The following is a 15,421-nucleotide window of genomic DNA, read 5'->3' as shown; positions in this document are numbered from 1 at the left end:
TTAGAGTGTGGTGTATTGTTTGACGTTTGGACCACAAGTCAGAGTTTGATCAGAGTTTGAATTCCTGCTAGTCCTTCAAAGCTACTGGACTACCTTGGGCAAGTCACAGATTCTTAGCCTTACAGGAATGTAAAGGAAAATTCCCTCAGAGCAAACCTTGCCAAGAAAACTCCATGATAGCGTTGCCATATGTCAGAAATGACTTGAGAGTAGACAACAACAAATAGCAACAAAGCTGTATGGCATGGTCTTAAAAGCCTTTTCTTCAACAAATTTCAGTTTTCAAAAGCCTGTTGCAGGTTTTTCCTGTGAACAGAAGGATAGCACAAAGGGGGCCATGCTCACTTCTCTTGGAGGCATGGGGCAGCCACTTTTAATTGCCTTTAATTCTATTTATAGTTTCATTGTGTTTTAACTGCTGTATGTCTTAATAAATGTGGAACTTTTATATGTGCTTGTTTTAACTTTGTAGGTCTCTTGGAATCCCACGATTAAAAAAAGGGATGTGTATATATAAGAAATAGACATAATAGTTCCATCAAATAATTCAATAATTTTGAATCTCCCCCTTGCAAAAACCCACTAGACTCCTTTAATCTGGCAGCCTTAACGTTATGTGAGGCAAACTGCTGTACCTCCTGATATTTTGGGCTATTTCCATCAGCCTCATCCAGCACAGTCAATGATTTGGGATGAAGAAACTAATGTCCAAAAGATTTAAAGGGACAAAAACTCCACATCTGCTTTAGCCACAGGCAGGCCAGATAAATTTCTCATTCTGCTAAAATACCAGCACTCCCACATGCACCAAGAAACAACAAAAACAAACTACAGAATACAGAATTAAAATCAGATTAAAATTGTTTTGTGGATTAAAATGGTTGTATTGCTGATATTTTTGCCACTTCAGGGAGACTCCAACCCTGTTGTACAACCTAAAATATAACTGTCAACTTTACTTATTTAAGGCCTCTGTACATTTCACCTACGACAAAGGACCGATTATTGAACTGCAACCTTTATATTTTCAGAGATGCGGACCATTTACTCACCATTCCGTAGTGAATTATCAGATGTGACCTGCTACCTCCCACACCTATAGACCGTAATCTCTACTTTGGGACTGAGCTGAATTATAGATTTTATAGTCAAAATGTCTAGATAGATTAAAACATCTGTGCTTCTTCTCTTGCCCTATCCCACCTATTGTTCAAAACCACCCAGTTTGATGAAGAGTTCTGTTGTGCTCAAAATCTCACACACATTTGCGTAATTTCAGTTAATTTTTAGAAAGTACATCCCATCTTGGAATGTAGGTTGTTCTAAACTCAAAGGAACTCACCTAGTCAGGCCCATAGCCAGGATTTTGATTCTGGGGGTGCTGGGATATTGCTTGGGGGGAGGGGGGCTGAGTCTAGGTGGGAGAGGATCTAATGTAGCAAACCTTTTGTATCGTTATCCCAATACCCCCATGCATATGGGATATATTGAGCATGGTGATCAGATCACGATATGAATAAATATAATAGTTTAAATAATAAATGTAAGGCCTTCTCGCGAACCACTCGGACACTTTCGGGGGGGGGGGGCTGAAGCCCCTCAAGCCCTCCCCCTGGTTACATGCCTGAACCTAGTCTCAAAATATGTTTCAGACAAGAAAAGTTTAGGCCCTTGGTTTTACTAGGCTACCAATGCAATCACATAAATGCAAACACATAAGCACATATTCTTTCTCCCTCTTTCATATCCAAATGGGAAACTCACAGCAGCTTTTTGTCCCCCCTGGGGCACCAGAATGATCCCAGTTTTGCGCAAGCTTTGTCTCCACATGGAAGGGCCCAGGGGGCTGGGGATGGGCAGCACAGGGGTGATGAAGGCAATTGGTGGCTGCAGTGGGATGGGTGGGTGGAAAGAGAAAGCGAGGAAGCGAAGGAGGAGGCGCGGTCAGCAATTGATGAAAGGCACAGGTGAAAATGTGAAAAAAGGAGGAAGAAAAGATAGAAACAATACAAGTCCAAGGTATTTCATACAAGAGAAATGACATGCAGCGGAAAGGGTGGCCAGACACGCATCAGAATGGAGTTAAGAGAATATATGTGTGATTAAGACCCAGCCGGTGAGATCACCTCAACGGGTTCTGAGATGTACTGTGTGCCATCTCTATAATCACATATGTCAGCAATCCAAAGAGGAGAAAGGTCAACCTGGCCTCACCCAGGACAGCTGGAAGCAACAACTGGTTAATCAAGCATGCAGGGTGAAGGCACTGGGTGTGTTAAGAGCAGACAAGTTATAAAAGAAGAACTCAACACATGTTGCATGGCAAAGAGGAAGGTTTGTGCAAAGATCTGTGAAAAGCTGATGGAGGAGAGGAGAAAGAAAGGACAATACCTCTAAACTGAAGCTGGCTCCCCTTAGACATCATCTAGGAACAAGCTTTCATTGCCTTTCTTTTCCCTTTATATTGAAATCCCACTTCTAAAGAAACCAGAAGCTCTTGCTGCCAGGATATACAGTTGTCTGGATTCCAAGTCATCCACTCCCTCTTCCTCCCAAGAGAACAGGCTGCCATATGGCTAGAGTTGGGATTACTTGCAATTGATGAGCTAAGATATGTAGGCCTGATGTGAATATGAAACAGTGAAAAGTGGGAATTAAGTAGGAGACTGTTCAAATTGTTGAATGGATTGTAATTCAGACCAGAGTTGGGAATACTGGTAAGAAGTGGCTAATTGTATTTTCAAAAAATCCATGCAAACAGAAGAAATAGTGTCTCAAGGAGAAAAGTGTCAGCTTTGCTAGCTCCCAACTCTGCTAGTTTTCTACTCATACGGAGTTTTTAGAAAGCAGTCAAAAACACAATTCACCACTCATGATCCAAAATAGTGCAGTCCATTTTGCGGTGTATGTAGTCTTCATCCTAACATCATGTAGATGGCAGGGAAAATGTGGATATGGAATACCAGAACCTGTAGTCTCAGGCAATGAAAATGAAAAAAGTGTCTGGGATCATTTGTTATGTAGAATGAAATGCCTTCAACCTCCACTCTCAAACAGTGACAAAAGCTAATTTGAGAGACTGAGTTTCAATTGGGGGCCAATAACTGTAATTGTACAACTAGACCTATCCTTGGAAGGGAACTTATATAATGGGGAAGTAGGGATTTGTGGAATCATTGTCTCACCTACAGACCACCAAAGAGGAGTGCTAGCATTGATGAGCAAAGCCTTACCTTCTGCCCTGTGGGACTGGGGGACAGAGGAGTAATGGGGATCACAGAGACTCCATTCACTGCACTGCTATCTGTCACGGGAGTGGTCTTCACCTCTGTAGGAGACAGGAAACAGTTAATACTTGTTGAATCCTTTCCAGTTTAGGACCAACGAGGGCCATAGCCCACTGTGTATTTCTGCCCACCATTGGTATCAGGAGTTTCCTCTCCTTCTGAGGCTGAACTGGTCTCCTCCTCGCCAACAGCGATGGTCCCCAACGTCTTGCGTTCCTTTGATTGGTCCTGGACAGAGATCTTCTCCTTGCTGCTCATTCGGCATACAGAGCTCCTAGGAAAGACATGTTACAGAAGAAGATGAGAAAAGGTAACTCTGATGGAAAGAAAACCCCATAAAGGCGATCCATCACAATTATTGATTACCCAAATCAGGCTCGTGAGCAGGATTTCAAATAATAAAAATCTCACATTTCCCTTTCTCACCAGGCTCAATCCAACATCTGCTGAGACAGGCAGAACACGGATCTCAGCTGGCAGCTTCTGCTAAGATGGCTTAGGCCTGGCATATCCGCATGAGTTAGCTTATGCATGGCATGTTTATTATTTTATGAATGGCAACAGAATTGCGGTGTTTCTCAAAGTGTTCTTCAAACAATTTGTGCATTCTCTTGCAATGTGGCTTTCACATAGTTGAAGATGTTACCAGATAATCTCAGCTTAAGGACTTCTTCATGTATGTCCACTTGTATACAGACCATACCAGCAATGAGACAAGAGCATCACATTTACAACTCAAAGCATGATCAGAGGGAGAAGATGTAAGCACTTGTTTTGTAGTTCATATAGTTTAACTGTTTGTATAGTGGAGCTGGCATAGTATCTTAATATGAGCATGTATGAGCTAGTCCATAGCTTGGGGTTGCTTCAACGATATGCCACACTGATGCACCTAACCAACAAAATTTTATGCTACTACTGAGAGGAAGGTATCTGATCCTATCACTATCTGTAGGACAACAATACTTGTAATTTGCACAGGCTTGATGTCTCACCACAAACAGCTGGGTCGTCCAACCTGACATCTGTAAGCTGTAATAGTAAACATTTATGTAGCAAACTGGCTTGTCAAACTTGCTGTACACCAAATAAAGACTTCTCTCAAACTTGTTTCACAACTTGAACTTGACAGAGAAGACAGACTTGGGGGGGGGGGGGGGGGAAGAAAGATCTGGTTTCCTAACAATGAACCTAGCACATACACTGAACCAAGCACACACAGTATTCTGGATTATGAGCCAGAGCCTTTGGCTTCTCTTGGGAAATCATTGCCAGTGTCTGAAAACAACAGTGGGGATTAGAGGACGCAATATCTGGCAAAGAGCAGGGAATCTAATAACCACACATTCCCCACTCACCTTCGGTGCTTGCTTGTGTAAGATGGGGGCTGTTCCAAGCTGGTGTCGATTACAGCTTGCATCAGGTGGGCTTCTTTCTTGCTGCGCAGCTGGTGTTTATAGAAGGGGGGAGATATAAAAGATGGTAAAACTCTTACTCCTCACAGCAAGGCAATGATAATAAAGCCTCCAAAGAGAGGAACTCATATTTCCAAGGTAATCAGGATGTTTGATCCCTCATCCTACTGAGGAAAAATAACAGGCAAGAATGCTGTACAATGCCTACTGCTTTCCTCATAGCATTGTCTAAAGCTGAGAATAGAAGCAATGGTGGAAACTGAATCGTGCTGAAGCAGATTGTATTGGTGCCGAGTACAAGGGGGTGGTGAAGTGTTTGGAAAGAAAGGCGCAGATATGCCCACTGTTGGTACTTTGATTGTTTTGGCACAGCTCAAAAGGAGCAGAATATTTATGCAGTGCCACACAATGCTAGTAAGCAGAGGGTTTCTGTAAAGGTAGCAGAAGACAAGCAAATGGCTTGGATGGAGCAACATCTCCTTTTCCACAGTGGTCAGCTAGCTACAAACACAGACCTCAACAGTACACAAATAGGTTTTAATCTCCTCACAAAAGCCAATAGGTGTCATCCTATCTGGTGGCACTGAACTCTGTAAATTAACTTTGTATCATGTGAAGTATTGAGTCAGTCTTGCACCTCACACCCAGGGCCCTTCCACACAGTCATATAACCCAGAATATCAAGGCAGAAAATCCCACAATATCTGCTTTGAATTGGGTTATCTGAGTCCACACTGCCATATATTTTTCAGTTTAAAGCAGATAATGTGGGATTTTATTCAGCTGCGTGGAAGGGGTCCCAGATATTATTTGGGGGGGGGGGGGGAGATTTCTGAGTTTTAGGTATTGAGAAGGGGAAAGGGAAACAAACAAAACAAAACAATAAAAAACCCCAATGGCCATCTCTAAGCTGTGCTGGATTGTGTTTTATGGCAACCCTAAGGCAAAACTATCCTGGGGCTTTCTTGTCAAGAGGGAGTTTGCCTTTGTTTTCCTCTAAACCTGATAACACAACTTGCCCATTCAGTTGGTTTCCAACTTTACCTGGCTGAGCATGGAGTCAAAGCCTGATCTCCACACGACACCACATTATAATACCATCTGCATATTATATCATCTGCTATTGAAATTCCTAAAATGTAGAAGTAAATGTCTCTTTTATGACCTATTTAAGTGTTACAACTTGAGCCTGGCTCACTTCAAGTAGTTCCCATAAGGGGGGGGGGGGGGGGAGTAAAATTTTATGAGAAAACAGCCACACATATACAAGCCCTGAAGCTTGCCATGAGGTTGGTCTGGTTCAATCTCCAGTTGGAAAGAGGACAACGGGGACAGGCAGAAGGGAAGCCTTTGCTGCTCTCTTTCCCTGGGGACCCAGCGAAGAGAGAGTGTGTGAGAGAGAAAGCAGGGCCTGGAGCAGATGAAAAGAGAGGCGTGTGGGCTTTCCCCCAACCACAGCTGCCTCAGGGAGGCCCACCCCATGGTTTCAGAAACACAGCCCTGGGCTGGCAAAGCTCAAATTAAGTTGACAGGCGAGGTGGCCTCACTCCCTGACCTCATGCCCCCAGGGTCAACACCATTTCTCTCTACTTGCTGCTCTTATGGCTGCTGGAACGCTTTTTTAAAAAAAATAGGTAATGTGAGAAACTCAACCAGGATTGTGTATATCTAAACAAAGAAGTCAGTCAAGAAACATCAGCATCTCGCGGTTTCACCAGCATGCTCCAGGAGTAGCAAAAACAATTAAGAGCAAATATGGGCTGCTGCTTGCTTTGCCCAACATGGAGGTAGCCCACAGATGTTAGTTTCTCTTGGCACCAACTGATGGTATTTTTAGTGCAAAGTATACACAGGTCTGGAAGAGCTCAGCCAGCTATTTAAAGACATTTATGTCTTCCCCGCAATTAATTAAAAATTTCCAAGGTGGCTTATAGTCATTAGTTAGAAAGAAATAACAGCCCTCAGATTGAACCAATTAAAACACCATTACAAAAGAATGGCAAGCAGTGAGTGGTTAAAGCAGTAATTGTAAATAAAACCACAGAGAGCAGTAAATGGCAACTAATCATTAAAATCCTGAGCAAATAGGGAATAGTGAACTGGCAATTAAAACACATCAAAGCTAGGCACCAGGGAACAAACCTGGACTTTGGTTCTAAGTTAGAGCTCCTCAGGAGAAAAGGTGCTTTCCTTGGCTTGTATTCACTGAACCTCTTCTGACAAGAGGTTCCCAAAAGAACCACCAAACCATGGAAATGTCCCGATGAATAATGACAAAGGGAGGTCTCTTGGTCCAAAGATTATCACATTAAACTTGTGATGGACAAACACAGATATGAGACATATTAGTCTAATGCACAGTTGCAGCTTATGAAGAATCCCCAGTCTATGAATGCTTATGCTATAAACTTCTTTCTCTCAAATATGTGACAAGGCCCTTTTGTGCAATGTACAATGTTAACTAAATATAGAGGCATTTTACTTCTATTTGATGTTAGAAATCCCACAAATAAATGTGTGTGTGTGTGTTTGTGTGTGTGTTACCCTACATTTCAGAACAAAAATCTAGCCAAAAGTAGATTAGTAAAATGGAAAATTCTTAAAACATTGTCTTAATAAATTATCATTTCTTAGTACAGTAATTAACAACAACAACAATACTTTATTTATACCTTGTCACCATCTCCTATAGGGACTCAGGGCGCCTTCCAAAATAGCACACAAAGATGCCATGCATAAAATACATAATACATAAAATAAAATACATCAACATGAAAACAATACTAACATTACATAAACCAGATATATAAATTGGACAAAACAACCTCTATTAAAATAGAATCAGTTAAAAGAACCATGAAAGCAATATTACTGCCCAGTTGAATGCACAGACTGTAGATATAAAGTGCTAAGTGATTGGCAATCAGTTTTGGTTACTGTCTAAACGTTACCAAATGCCTGTTGGAAAAACCATGTTTTTAACTCTTTCCCAAAGTGTTGCGGTGTAGGAGCTAGTCTAAGTTCCCTGAGGAGGGTGTTCCAGAGCCAGGGGGCCACCGCTGAGAAGACCCGCTCCCTCGTCCCCACCAACCGTGTTTGAGTACAAGCTACAGAAATAATGCCAAAAACAGGGATAGCTGGAATTCTGCACATGGAAGACCAGCGCTGAAAAGTTCCTGTCTTTAGCTGTCCAAAGCACAAACTACAATCTGCATGTGAGGCCTCTGCAGAGCCACTGAATCCAAGGAATCCTGGTGCTAGGAGCTTTCAGCATAAACACAGAAACATATCATAAACTGGTATGAATAAGAAAAAACATTACTCACATCATTTTGCTTATGTTGCAGCTCCTCAAGTAAAGCCAAAGTATCTTCATCTGCAAGATCACAGGGACGCTGACCCTAAGGTGGAGAAAAATAAGATGGGTGGAGAGAGGTCCCACTGGAGTTGCTTGAAAATCCCATTGCTCCATGTAATAAACTATGGAAATGTAATGGGCACAGCAGCTTCATCCTGATGCCTTTTGATTGGTCAGCTACCCCACCTCCAAGATCACCTACCCAACAAAGATAATAATATCAAATACTTATTTGGCCCTCATTGCTTTTGCTTATACTAGGTTGCAGTTCATCAGATTCCAGAAACTGACATTTGGAAGAAGGAAACAATGAACCACTTAAGCATAATGGAAGACTGTCTGTGTTTCAAGCAAGGAAGCTATTTTTACCACAATACTGTAATCTGGAGTTCAGGAAACAAGGAATTAACCACCCACTCCCTATAAAATTTTTAAAATTATGGTAATTTTAGGATAGTTTCCTTTGTTTTGCCTCATCAAATTATTCCAGGGTTTTTTTCAGGCTTGTACCTCCTGCTACCATTGTGAAGATATCACCAACTATTTATGACACAGGTCAAAGATTTCAAATTTTCAAACTGCCCATCTCCTAAATCTTTTGGATTTTGGTTTGCAACCTTTAATAAATTAATGAGGCAAAACAATTTATTTCAAGAGCTGTTTAAATAAGTGCTCCTCATCAGGTTTCTTTACTGTAAAAATAATGATGAAAATTAACATTCAGAAAAACCGCAGATGGTAGGCAGCAGCTTGATGAGGCAAGAAAGTCTCTTAGATATATAAATACACTGTCTCAAAACAAAGGATGCCTCTTCTTTTAAAATATCATTTCAGTCAAATTCAAATTCATACAGTTTTAATCACTTACTTGATCAACTAAAAATAACTTGGCTGGGCCATTAACATTTCTTTAAATGACTGTCAGCCATAGTCTTTCCACACCTCCCCCCTCCCAAGCATGATATTTACATATGAAGTTGCCTTAGAGACCTGGTGTGCATCTATGCTGTAACTTTAATGCAGTTTGAAATCATGTTGCCTGCTGTGGCTCAGTGCTATGGATTCATGCAAGTTGTAGTTTTACAGGGCGTTCAGTTTTGAGCCATGGCAATCTAAGTGGTGTCAAACTGCATTAATTCTACAGTGTGGATGCATCAATAGCACCCTGTATGTCTGCAATGACTATCAGTGCCTCTCCAAGCTCTCAGGTATGGAAAGGCTCTCTCAAGCTCGGCCAAGGAGATCTCTATGAAGGAGGCACTGGGTAGATTTGGCTTGAAGGCAGTCAATTATGGCTCAGGGAGGCTGTGAACGGAAATTTGAGGGTGAACAGAATGTAAAAAAGAAGCATGCCTGTGTGAATGTTAGGCAGGGGCTGAACTGGTACTGGCAGCGTTTTTGACAGATAGAAGCAGCATTGGAAGGCTGGGTTTAACAGACAGAAGTTAAATTGAGGAGAGACCAACCAGCAAGTTAGAAAGGGAAAATAACTATGGTTTGGGGAAGCCTAAAATGATAGGTTAACATACTGTTCTACTGTGTTTAATAAAACTATTATTGTTGTTTTAAAACTATCTCTTGCTACCTCTATAAAGCCTATTATGGAATCAGGACACGGTTACAATATAGAACCCATACAATAACAAGTCCATAATTTAAGGGTCACCATGAAGCCCAGAAAACCACCAAAGATGAGTAGCAGGATTCCAAGGGATTGGAACTGCAGAGTGCAACTGAAGATGACAGGGCTTTGCTGCCTCCCACCCAACCTGTGCCCCACTTTCATGCTCACCACATTGTTGAGTGCCTCCATATCACAAAAGTGCTCGGCCAAAAGGCGGCAGGCCTCTTCCACTCCCCAGTGGGCTGCCGCATGTAAGGGAGCCCAGCCATCTTTGTCCCGCACATTGGGCTCATAGCCAGCTTGTAAGAGCAGCCTGTAAGAGAACATGAGATGCCTAGGACTTGTTTGCTTCCAAGAGAAGGGACCCGACTTACCATAAGATGAACTAGTGTACTAAAACCCTATTTCAAGACAAGACACTGATGAGTTAGAACAGATTCACTAGTGTTCTAGGGTGTTTTAGAAGGGAAATAAGGTACTCTGTCTAAAGGGACAAGTTCAAAGAACTCGGTCTCCTATAGTATCAAGGGCTGGGAGGCATATAGGGAATATGTTCTGACAAAACTGTCTTGTAAATTCTTTTGTGTGTGCATACACATGGATGTTTTGAGCCTATCTGGGGATTCTCAGAGCAGTGAACAGGAATTATCAGGGTCAAAGTAGTAGAAGGGGAATTGGGACTTCAACACCTTTAAGACGCAAAAGAAGTCATAGAAGTGGAGAGTGCATTTTGCTGGAACTTTTGGGTCCCATTTTGGGGAAAGAGGTCTACATAGTCAAAAGCTGGGAGGCAGAATTTTGAGATTCTCATTTTTGCTGCAAAGCACTGACAGGTGGCTAGGGCGGGGACTGATAATTACTTGGCCTACGCTTTTCCCTCAGCCCTGCCTCTGCTTGGAGGAAGGATGGCATCTGGGAACCAGCCCCCAAACACATCAAACATCTGGAGAAAGATGCATAAAAGAGGTGATGCAATTTCCCTGGGTTGGGCAAAGCAAAATTTCAAACCTGCTGAGGCAAATAAGAATCTGAGGTGTGAGACATTTTGAAGACTGAGATGTTTAACTGGCTTCTGGCACAGAATGTCTACATCAGGAGAGGGGTTAACAGTGGTGTGTGGACTACATACAACTCCCAGTGGCCTTTTTGCAGCTGTCTAGATCCATCCATCCCCACAAATCCCTGTAAAAGCCATCCAAATAAAGTCAAAAGTCATTTCCAGAATCCTCTGGGGAAACAACCTCCAAAAACTTCTAGAGATTCAGTCAAAAGCTGAAGCTGGAAGGAACTACCAGTTTCATTGGGGCCACTTGACAGCAGAGTTTCAGGGCTGTCCTCCATAAGGGGAGCTCAAAGTTGAAAATTATAATGCACTTTTTGTGTAATTGTTAACCCTGCTCTAGATTGATTATAGAGGCTTGTCGTAGTTGGATCTTGATTATTGCTCTATAGAATGATTTACCAAGGAGCAGGCTTTTCTGTCCACCCTATGAATAGTTGAATGAGGAGGCTTCACCCTGAAAGCAGCAGAATGAGGGGATACAATCCTTGCCTCTCACCTCATAACCTCAATGTAGCCTTTGGCAGCTGCCACATGCAGGGCAGTGGCTCCGGTTTTGGGGTGTGACTCGTCAGATATTTTGCCAGCATTCAGCCATTGACGAGCATCACGAAGCATGATTTCCTCCTCCTCTCGCTTGGCTACTTCTACATCTACCCCTGAAAGCAGAGGAAGGTGTCATAGGGGAGTGGAACAAGAAAAGTATAAAATCTGAACACCTGCAGTCACATAATACAGCAGAGATTAAATACAGCTTCTCTAATGACACTGTGAAATCCTAGCAACAGGGTGTATTCACCCCTTTTCATTCTTTGAAAGTAACTCTGTAATCCTCACAGATTTGAGGAAACCACTGAAATGTGCAAGATGGGAATTTTCTGAAGAAGAGATTGGTATTTTATGATTCCATTGTTAACTCATACATGATCTTACTCAAAGTAGCTGCAAAATATATTATGTACAATATGCAAATATGTACAGTGGTGGAATTTATCAAATCACTTTGCAACTATTTTTAATTATGCTTTCAACACAGCTCTGTATATATTTCTGCAGTCATCCTTTTTCTTCCTATGGGAATAATTGAAAAGAATATGATGGGCCATTTAATTACCAGTATCAGGGTGGGGGTGGGGGGTAATGAAGCAACTCAGCCAGTTGGACAAGCCCCTGTGGCTTTTGAGTTACAAAAAAATAGGGCATGAATAGAGATACATTTGAGGATGAACTACCAACAGCAGCCTGCCCTTTTCCTTACCTCTCTTTCCAATCTCAGAACGCAACAAAGCCTCCATGTTATCAGCCTCAGCAATGTCCAATGGCACATCCCCGTCACTGTTCACTGCAGCAATGTTGGCACCGTGGTCCAAGAGATATCTGGACCAGAAAGTGAAGGCAGGGTCAGACCTACAGGTCCCTCAAGCCTAACATGAGGTCTCACATCTCTGAAATCCTTGGTTAGACCAAAGACCTAATGGGGTTATCATCCCTTGCTTTCCACCACACTTCATTTGGCTAACTTCTCTGGACAACCACATATATCCCCAACTGCTGAAACTTCTGCTGACACATTGTCTCCTGATCCCATGCAATAAATCTGCAATACCTTTTACTGAATGTGTGGAGAAAGCACTGCTAGTCCCTTGATGATGCAGCTCATTATAGGTATCCTTGGCTTTCCATATATGCCCCCATCAGTAGTCAGGACCACCCATATAAACAGAATAGAACTCACTTAGGCTACATTGTCCAGAGATGTTGCATGGACAGGGAGAAGACTCCTACTGAATAGACCCTACTAAAAATAGGAGTTTACATATGGTAAGGAATAACGAGTGCTAAAGGCTAAAGACGACTTGGGACAGAAAATAACTGAAATAAAGGTTTGAAAATTGAACCTCTATCTGCCCTTATCAACTAGACACTACTCTTACCAATACCTGTTTCAAGGTATGGCATGGAACAATTACAACTACCGCAGCCTCTCTTGTGCCTTGTGCTACATATTGAAGCCTTCAAACAATCCCGCTGCTGTGGCACTTCCACATTGCAAAAGAAAAACCATGTCTGACTGGAACAATACCAGAAAAGCTCTGTAGCACTGCTTAAATGTCTGGCCTCCAGCCCAAACCATGCTAACTCTCCTTGCCTGATTCCCTCTTATACCTGGATTTCAAATGGAGAATGCCCAAGCAGCAACGTTCCAGTGGCTGATTAAATAGGACTTGGCACTAAGACTGCAGCTAACCTTGCCATTTACTCTCTCAGGTGAGAAAGGAAGAGAAACTACAGGCAAAGCCCCCTAGTACCCAGGTAAGTACCTGGTTTCTAAATGTTCTGGTATGTAGTTGGCTCTCATTTTGTAGATAACATAGAAAATATGAGCAGCTCCCAGGGGCACTACAGAATTTCTACAGCAAGCAAAACCAAGGCAACATGATAGTTACAGCCTTCAGTAGCTTGATCAAGGGCAGAGATGGGGACCTTGTGGCCCTCTACATATAAATCTGGTTAGGACTGCTGGGATTTGGAATCCAACACCTGGAGCAATTCTATTCAATGCAGTGGTCCATGGACTAGTGCAGGACCACAAAACCTTGGATGCCAGGCCACGGTTAGTTCCTAAGAAACATAGGACATGAATCAAGTGCCAGTCCCTTGCACATTAGGAAATATCTTTGCTAGTCCCCAACATTAGATAGCTTAAGAAGCACTGATGTAGAGGATTGTATGACTTCCATTCCTACTCTAGACATATAGTAGTACCCATCAACCCTCATCACTGGCCAGGCTAGCAGGGGCTGAAGGGATTCTAAAAATATCTAGAAGGGCATCACTGCCCTAGCCTGGTGCTGGAGGAGGACACAGGCGACTGCCTATTCTCTTTCCTAAATGAGCAGCACTGCAAGGCTGGCCTAAGGATCTGCTGTTCTAAATATCAAGCAAATCATATTTCTATTGGAAGTAGATTACTAAAACCAATGCAATGCCAATCTAAGAACTAGCACTGTTTTGGAAAGTTCATCACCATCCCAAACTCACTGTGCGATTTCGATGTAGTCGCAGGATGCAGCAACATGCAAAGGAGTCCAGCCCTCATTGTCAGCCTGGTTCACATCAGCTCCATTCATCACCAGAAATTCAACCACCTCCATGTTCTCATCGATGCAGGCCTGGAAGAAAAGGAAAAAAAATACTGAAAAAAACATCAACTCTTCTTTTTAAGTCCAAGCAACATCTCCTTTGTTCCCAGAAGCATGTGCCTAATAATTTATCTTACCTAACATTCCTCTTTCACCAGGGCCAGAAATAAATGTTCCAAGATGCCACTGCCTTCTCCATATAACTCAATGCTGACAATGATTGAAACTGGCAACCCCTGAGCTCAAGAGCAACACTGGAATACCACAACCACATAGGGACTGAACTACAGGGTGCCAGTGAGAGAAATCTGAAGTACCCTGGAAATTCTGTAATAGTTGCAGTTTTTTCAATACAGCTGATGCCTCGAAAGAGTTGCCAATGCAAAAAGTGTAAAAATAGGAGTGGGGGGACATCCTGGCAGGAAACCAAATGTGAGGTAAACATTAAGAGAATAAAAAGGATTGCCACTGAGGAACAAGCTGATCAGAAAAGCCACAGAATGATTTCTGCAGTATAGAAAGATTCAAAAGTAATGGCCAGAAAAGGTTTTAATGGAGACTAGAACACACATCTATCATTGGAAAAGAAATCTGAAAAGATGACCTATGGCAAAGGTCACTGGCCTCTGAACCTACAAGCACTGCCAAAAATATTGGCATGAGATACTCTAAAGCAGAGGTGGAAAACTTCAAAATATGGGGGGGAAGAGGGCAAAGCTGTTCTTTAGAAACCATCAGGAGATACTCTGAACTAGGGAGAAAAAGGTGGCAGAATTTGTCCTTCAACCTCAAGGAGCAAATATATTGTGCTGCTTCTGGCCCCACCGTACAGGTATCCTTATAAACAGTTTAACAAGGATGAAAACGTGGTTGCCTGTATCAAGGACATTCATGTGGTAGACTGTACACTATTACAAGGGTTACAACAACAGGACTTTCACCATTCAATTATATGGCTTAAAATTATGAAGTAGACCTGGCCTCCAAAATGTTTGAGCCAAAGATAGACCTCAGATCTGAAAACTGCTGGTCACATAGGTCTTCTGTTCATATACCCCAACTCATTTCCAATTTTTACATGGAAAAATAAAGCATACGGAAGTACCATTTCCTTCTCCCCCTCAATTATTGGAAATAAAGCTGTTCTGTGATCATGGCACATTCTGTGTGCCTTTTAATCTCCAGAGCAAGAGAGAGAAACAGGATAACATGTGTTGGGTTTCTTGGGGCAGAAGGCAACAGATAAATAGCAGATGCTGTTTGCCACTTGGCTGCTCACTTGAAGGCAAACTCCAACTCAGCCCAGTCAAGCAGTTTATCTCAGCAATCATAACAATGATGATCACTGTGATAAGAGCAGTGTTTGCATATAGTATTCAAGACTTCAAAGAACTTTACATGCATCACCCAGGGCAATCCTTCTGCTCCTCTTGTAAAGGTTAATGAGACCTATGATCATACCTGCTGGAGGTGGCAAGAATGAACCTGAGAACAAGTGGTCATCCAGTAAATTTACATTATTTGCAAGATGTGA

The 15,421-nt window shown here is 42.3% G+C and overlaps 1 protein-coding gene across 6 annotated transcripts in view; it reads right to left on the bottom strand.

Annotated features, from left to right (window-relative positions):
* The window catches only part of ppp1r12c (protein phosphatase 1 regulatory subunit 12C), a 47,820-nt gene that overhangs the window by 16,242 nt on the left and 16,157 nt on the right, over window positions 1–15,421 (bottom strand). For all 6 annotated transcript variants that reach the window (XM_008118470.3, XM_062957868.1, XM_008118471.3 and 3 more), the window contains exons 2-9: window positions 13,787–13,917; window positions 12,003–12,121; window positions 11,244–11,403; window positions 9,853–9,997; window positions 8,029–8,103; window positions 4,646–4,734; window positions 3,419–3,561; window positions 3,234–3,328 (exon numbers count right to left, since the gene is read on the bottom strand). In XM_008118470.3, coding sequence (XP_008116677.1) covers window positions 3,234–3,328; window positions 3,419–3,561; window positions 4,646–4,734; window positions 8,029–8,103; window positions 9,853–9,997; window positions 11,244–11,403; window positions 12,003–12,121; window positions 13,787–13,917 — 957 coding nt within the window. The remainder of the gene's footprint in view (window positions 1–3,233; window positions 3,329–3,418; window positions 3,562–4,645; window positions 4,735–8,028; window positions 8,104–9,852; window positions 9,998–11,243; window positions 11,404–12,002; window positions 12,122–13,786; window positions 13,918–15,421) is intronic.

This window comes from Anolis carolinensis, chromosome 6 (assembly GCF_035594765.1).
Source record: "Anolis carolinensis isolate JA03-04 chromosome 6, rAnoCar3.1.pri, whole genome shotgun sequence".
Lineage (NCBI taxonomy): Eukaryota > Metazoa > Chordata > Lepidosauria > Squamata > Dactyloidae > Anolis > Anolis carolinensis.
Note: the sequence above shows the minus strand (reverse complement) of the source record. Positions and strands in the feature narration are given on the sequence as shown.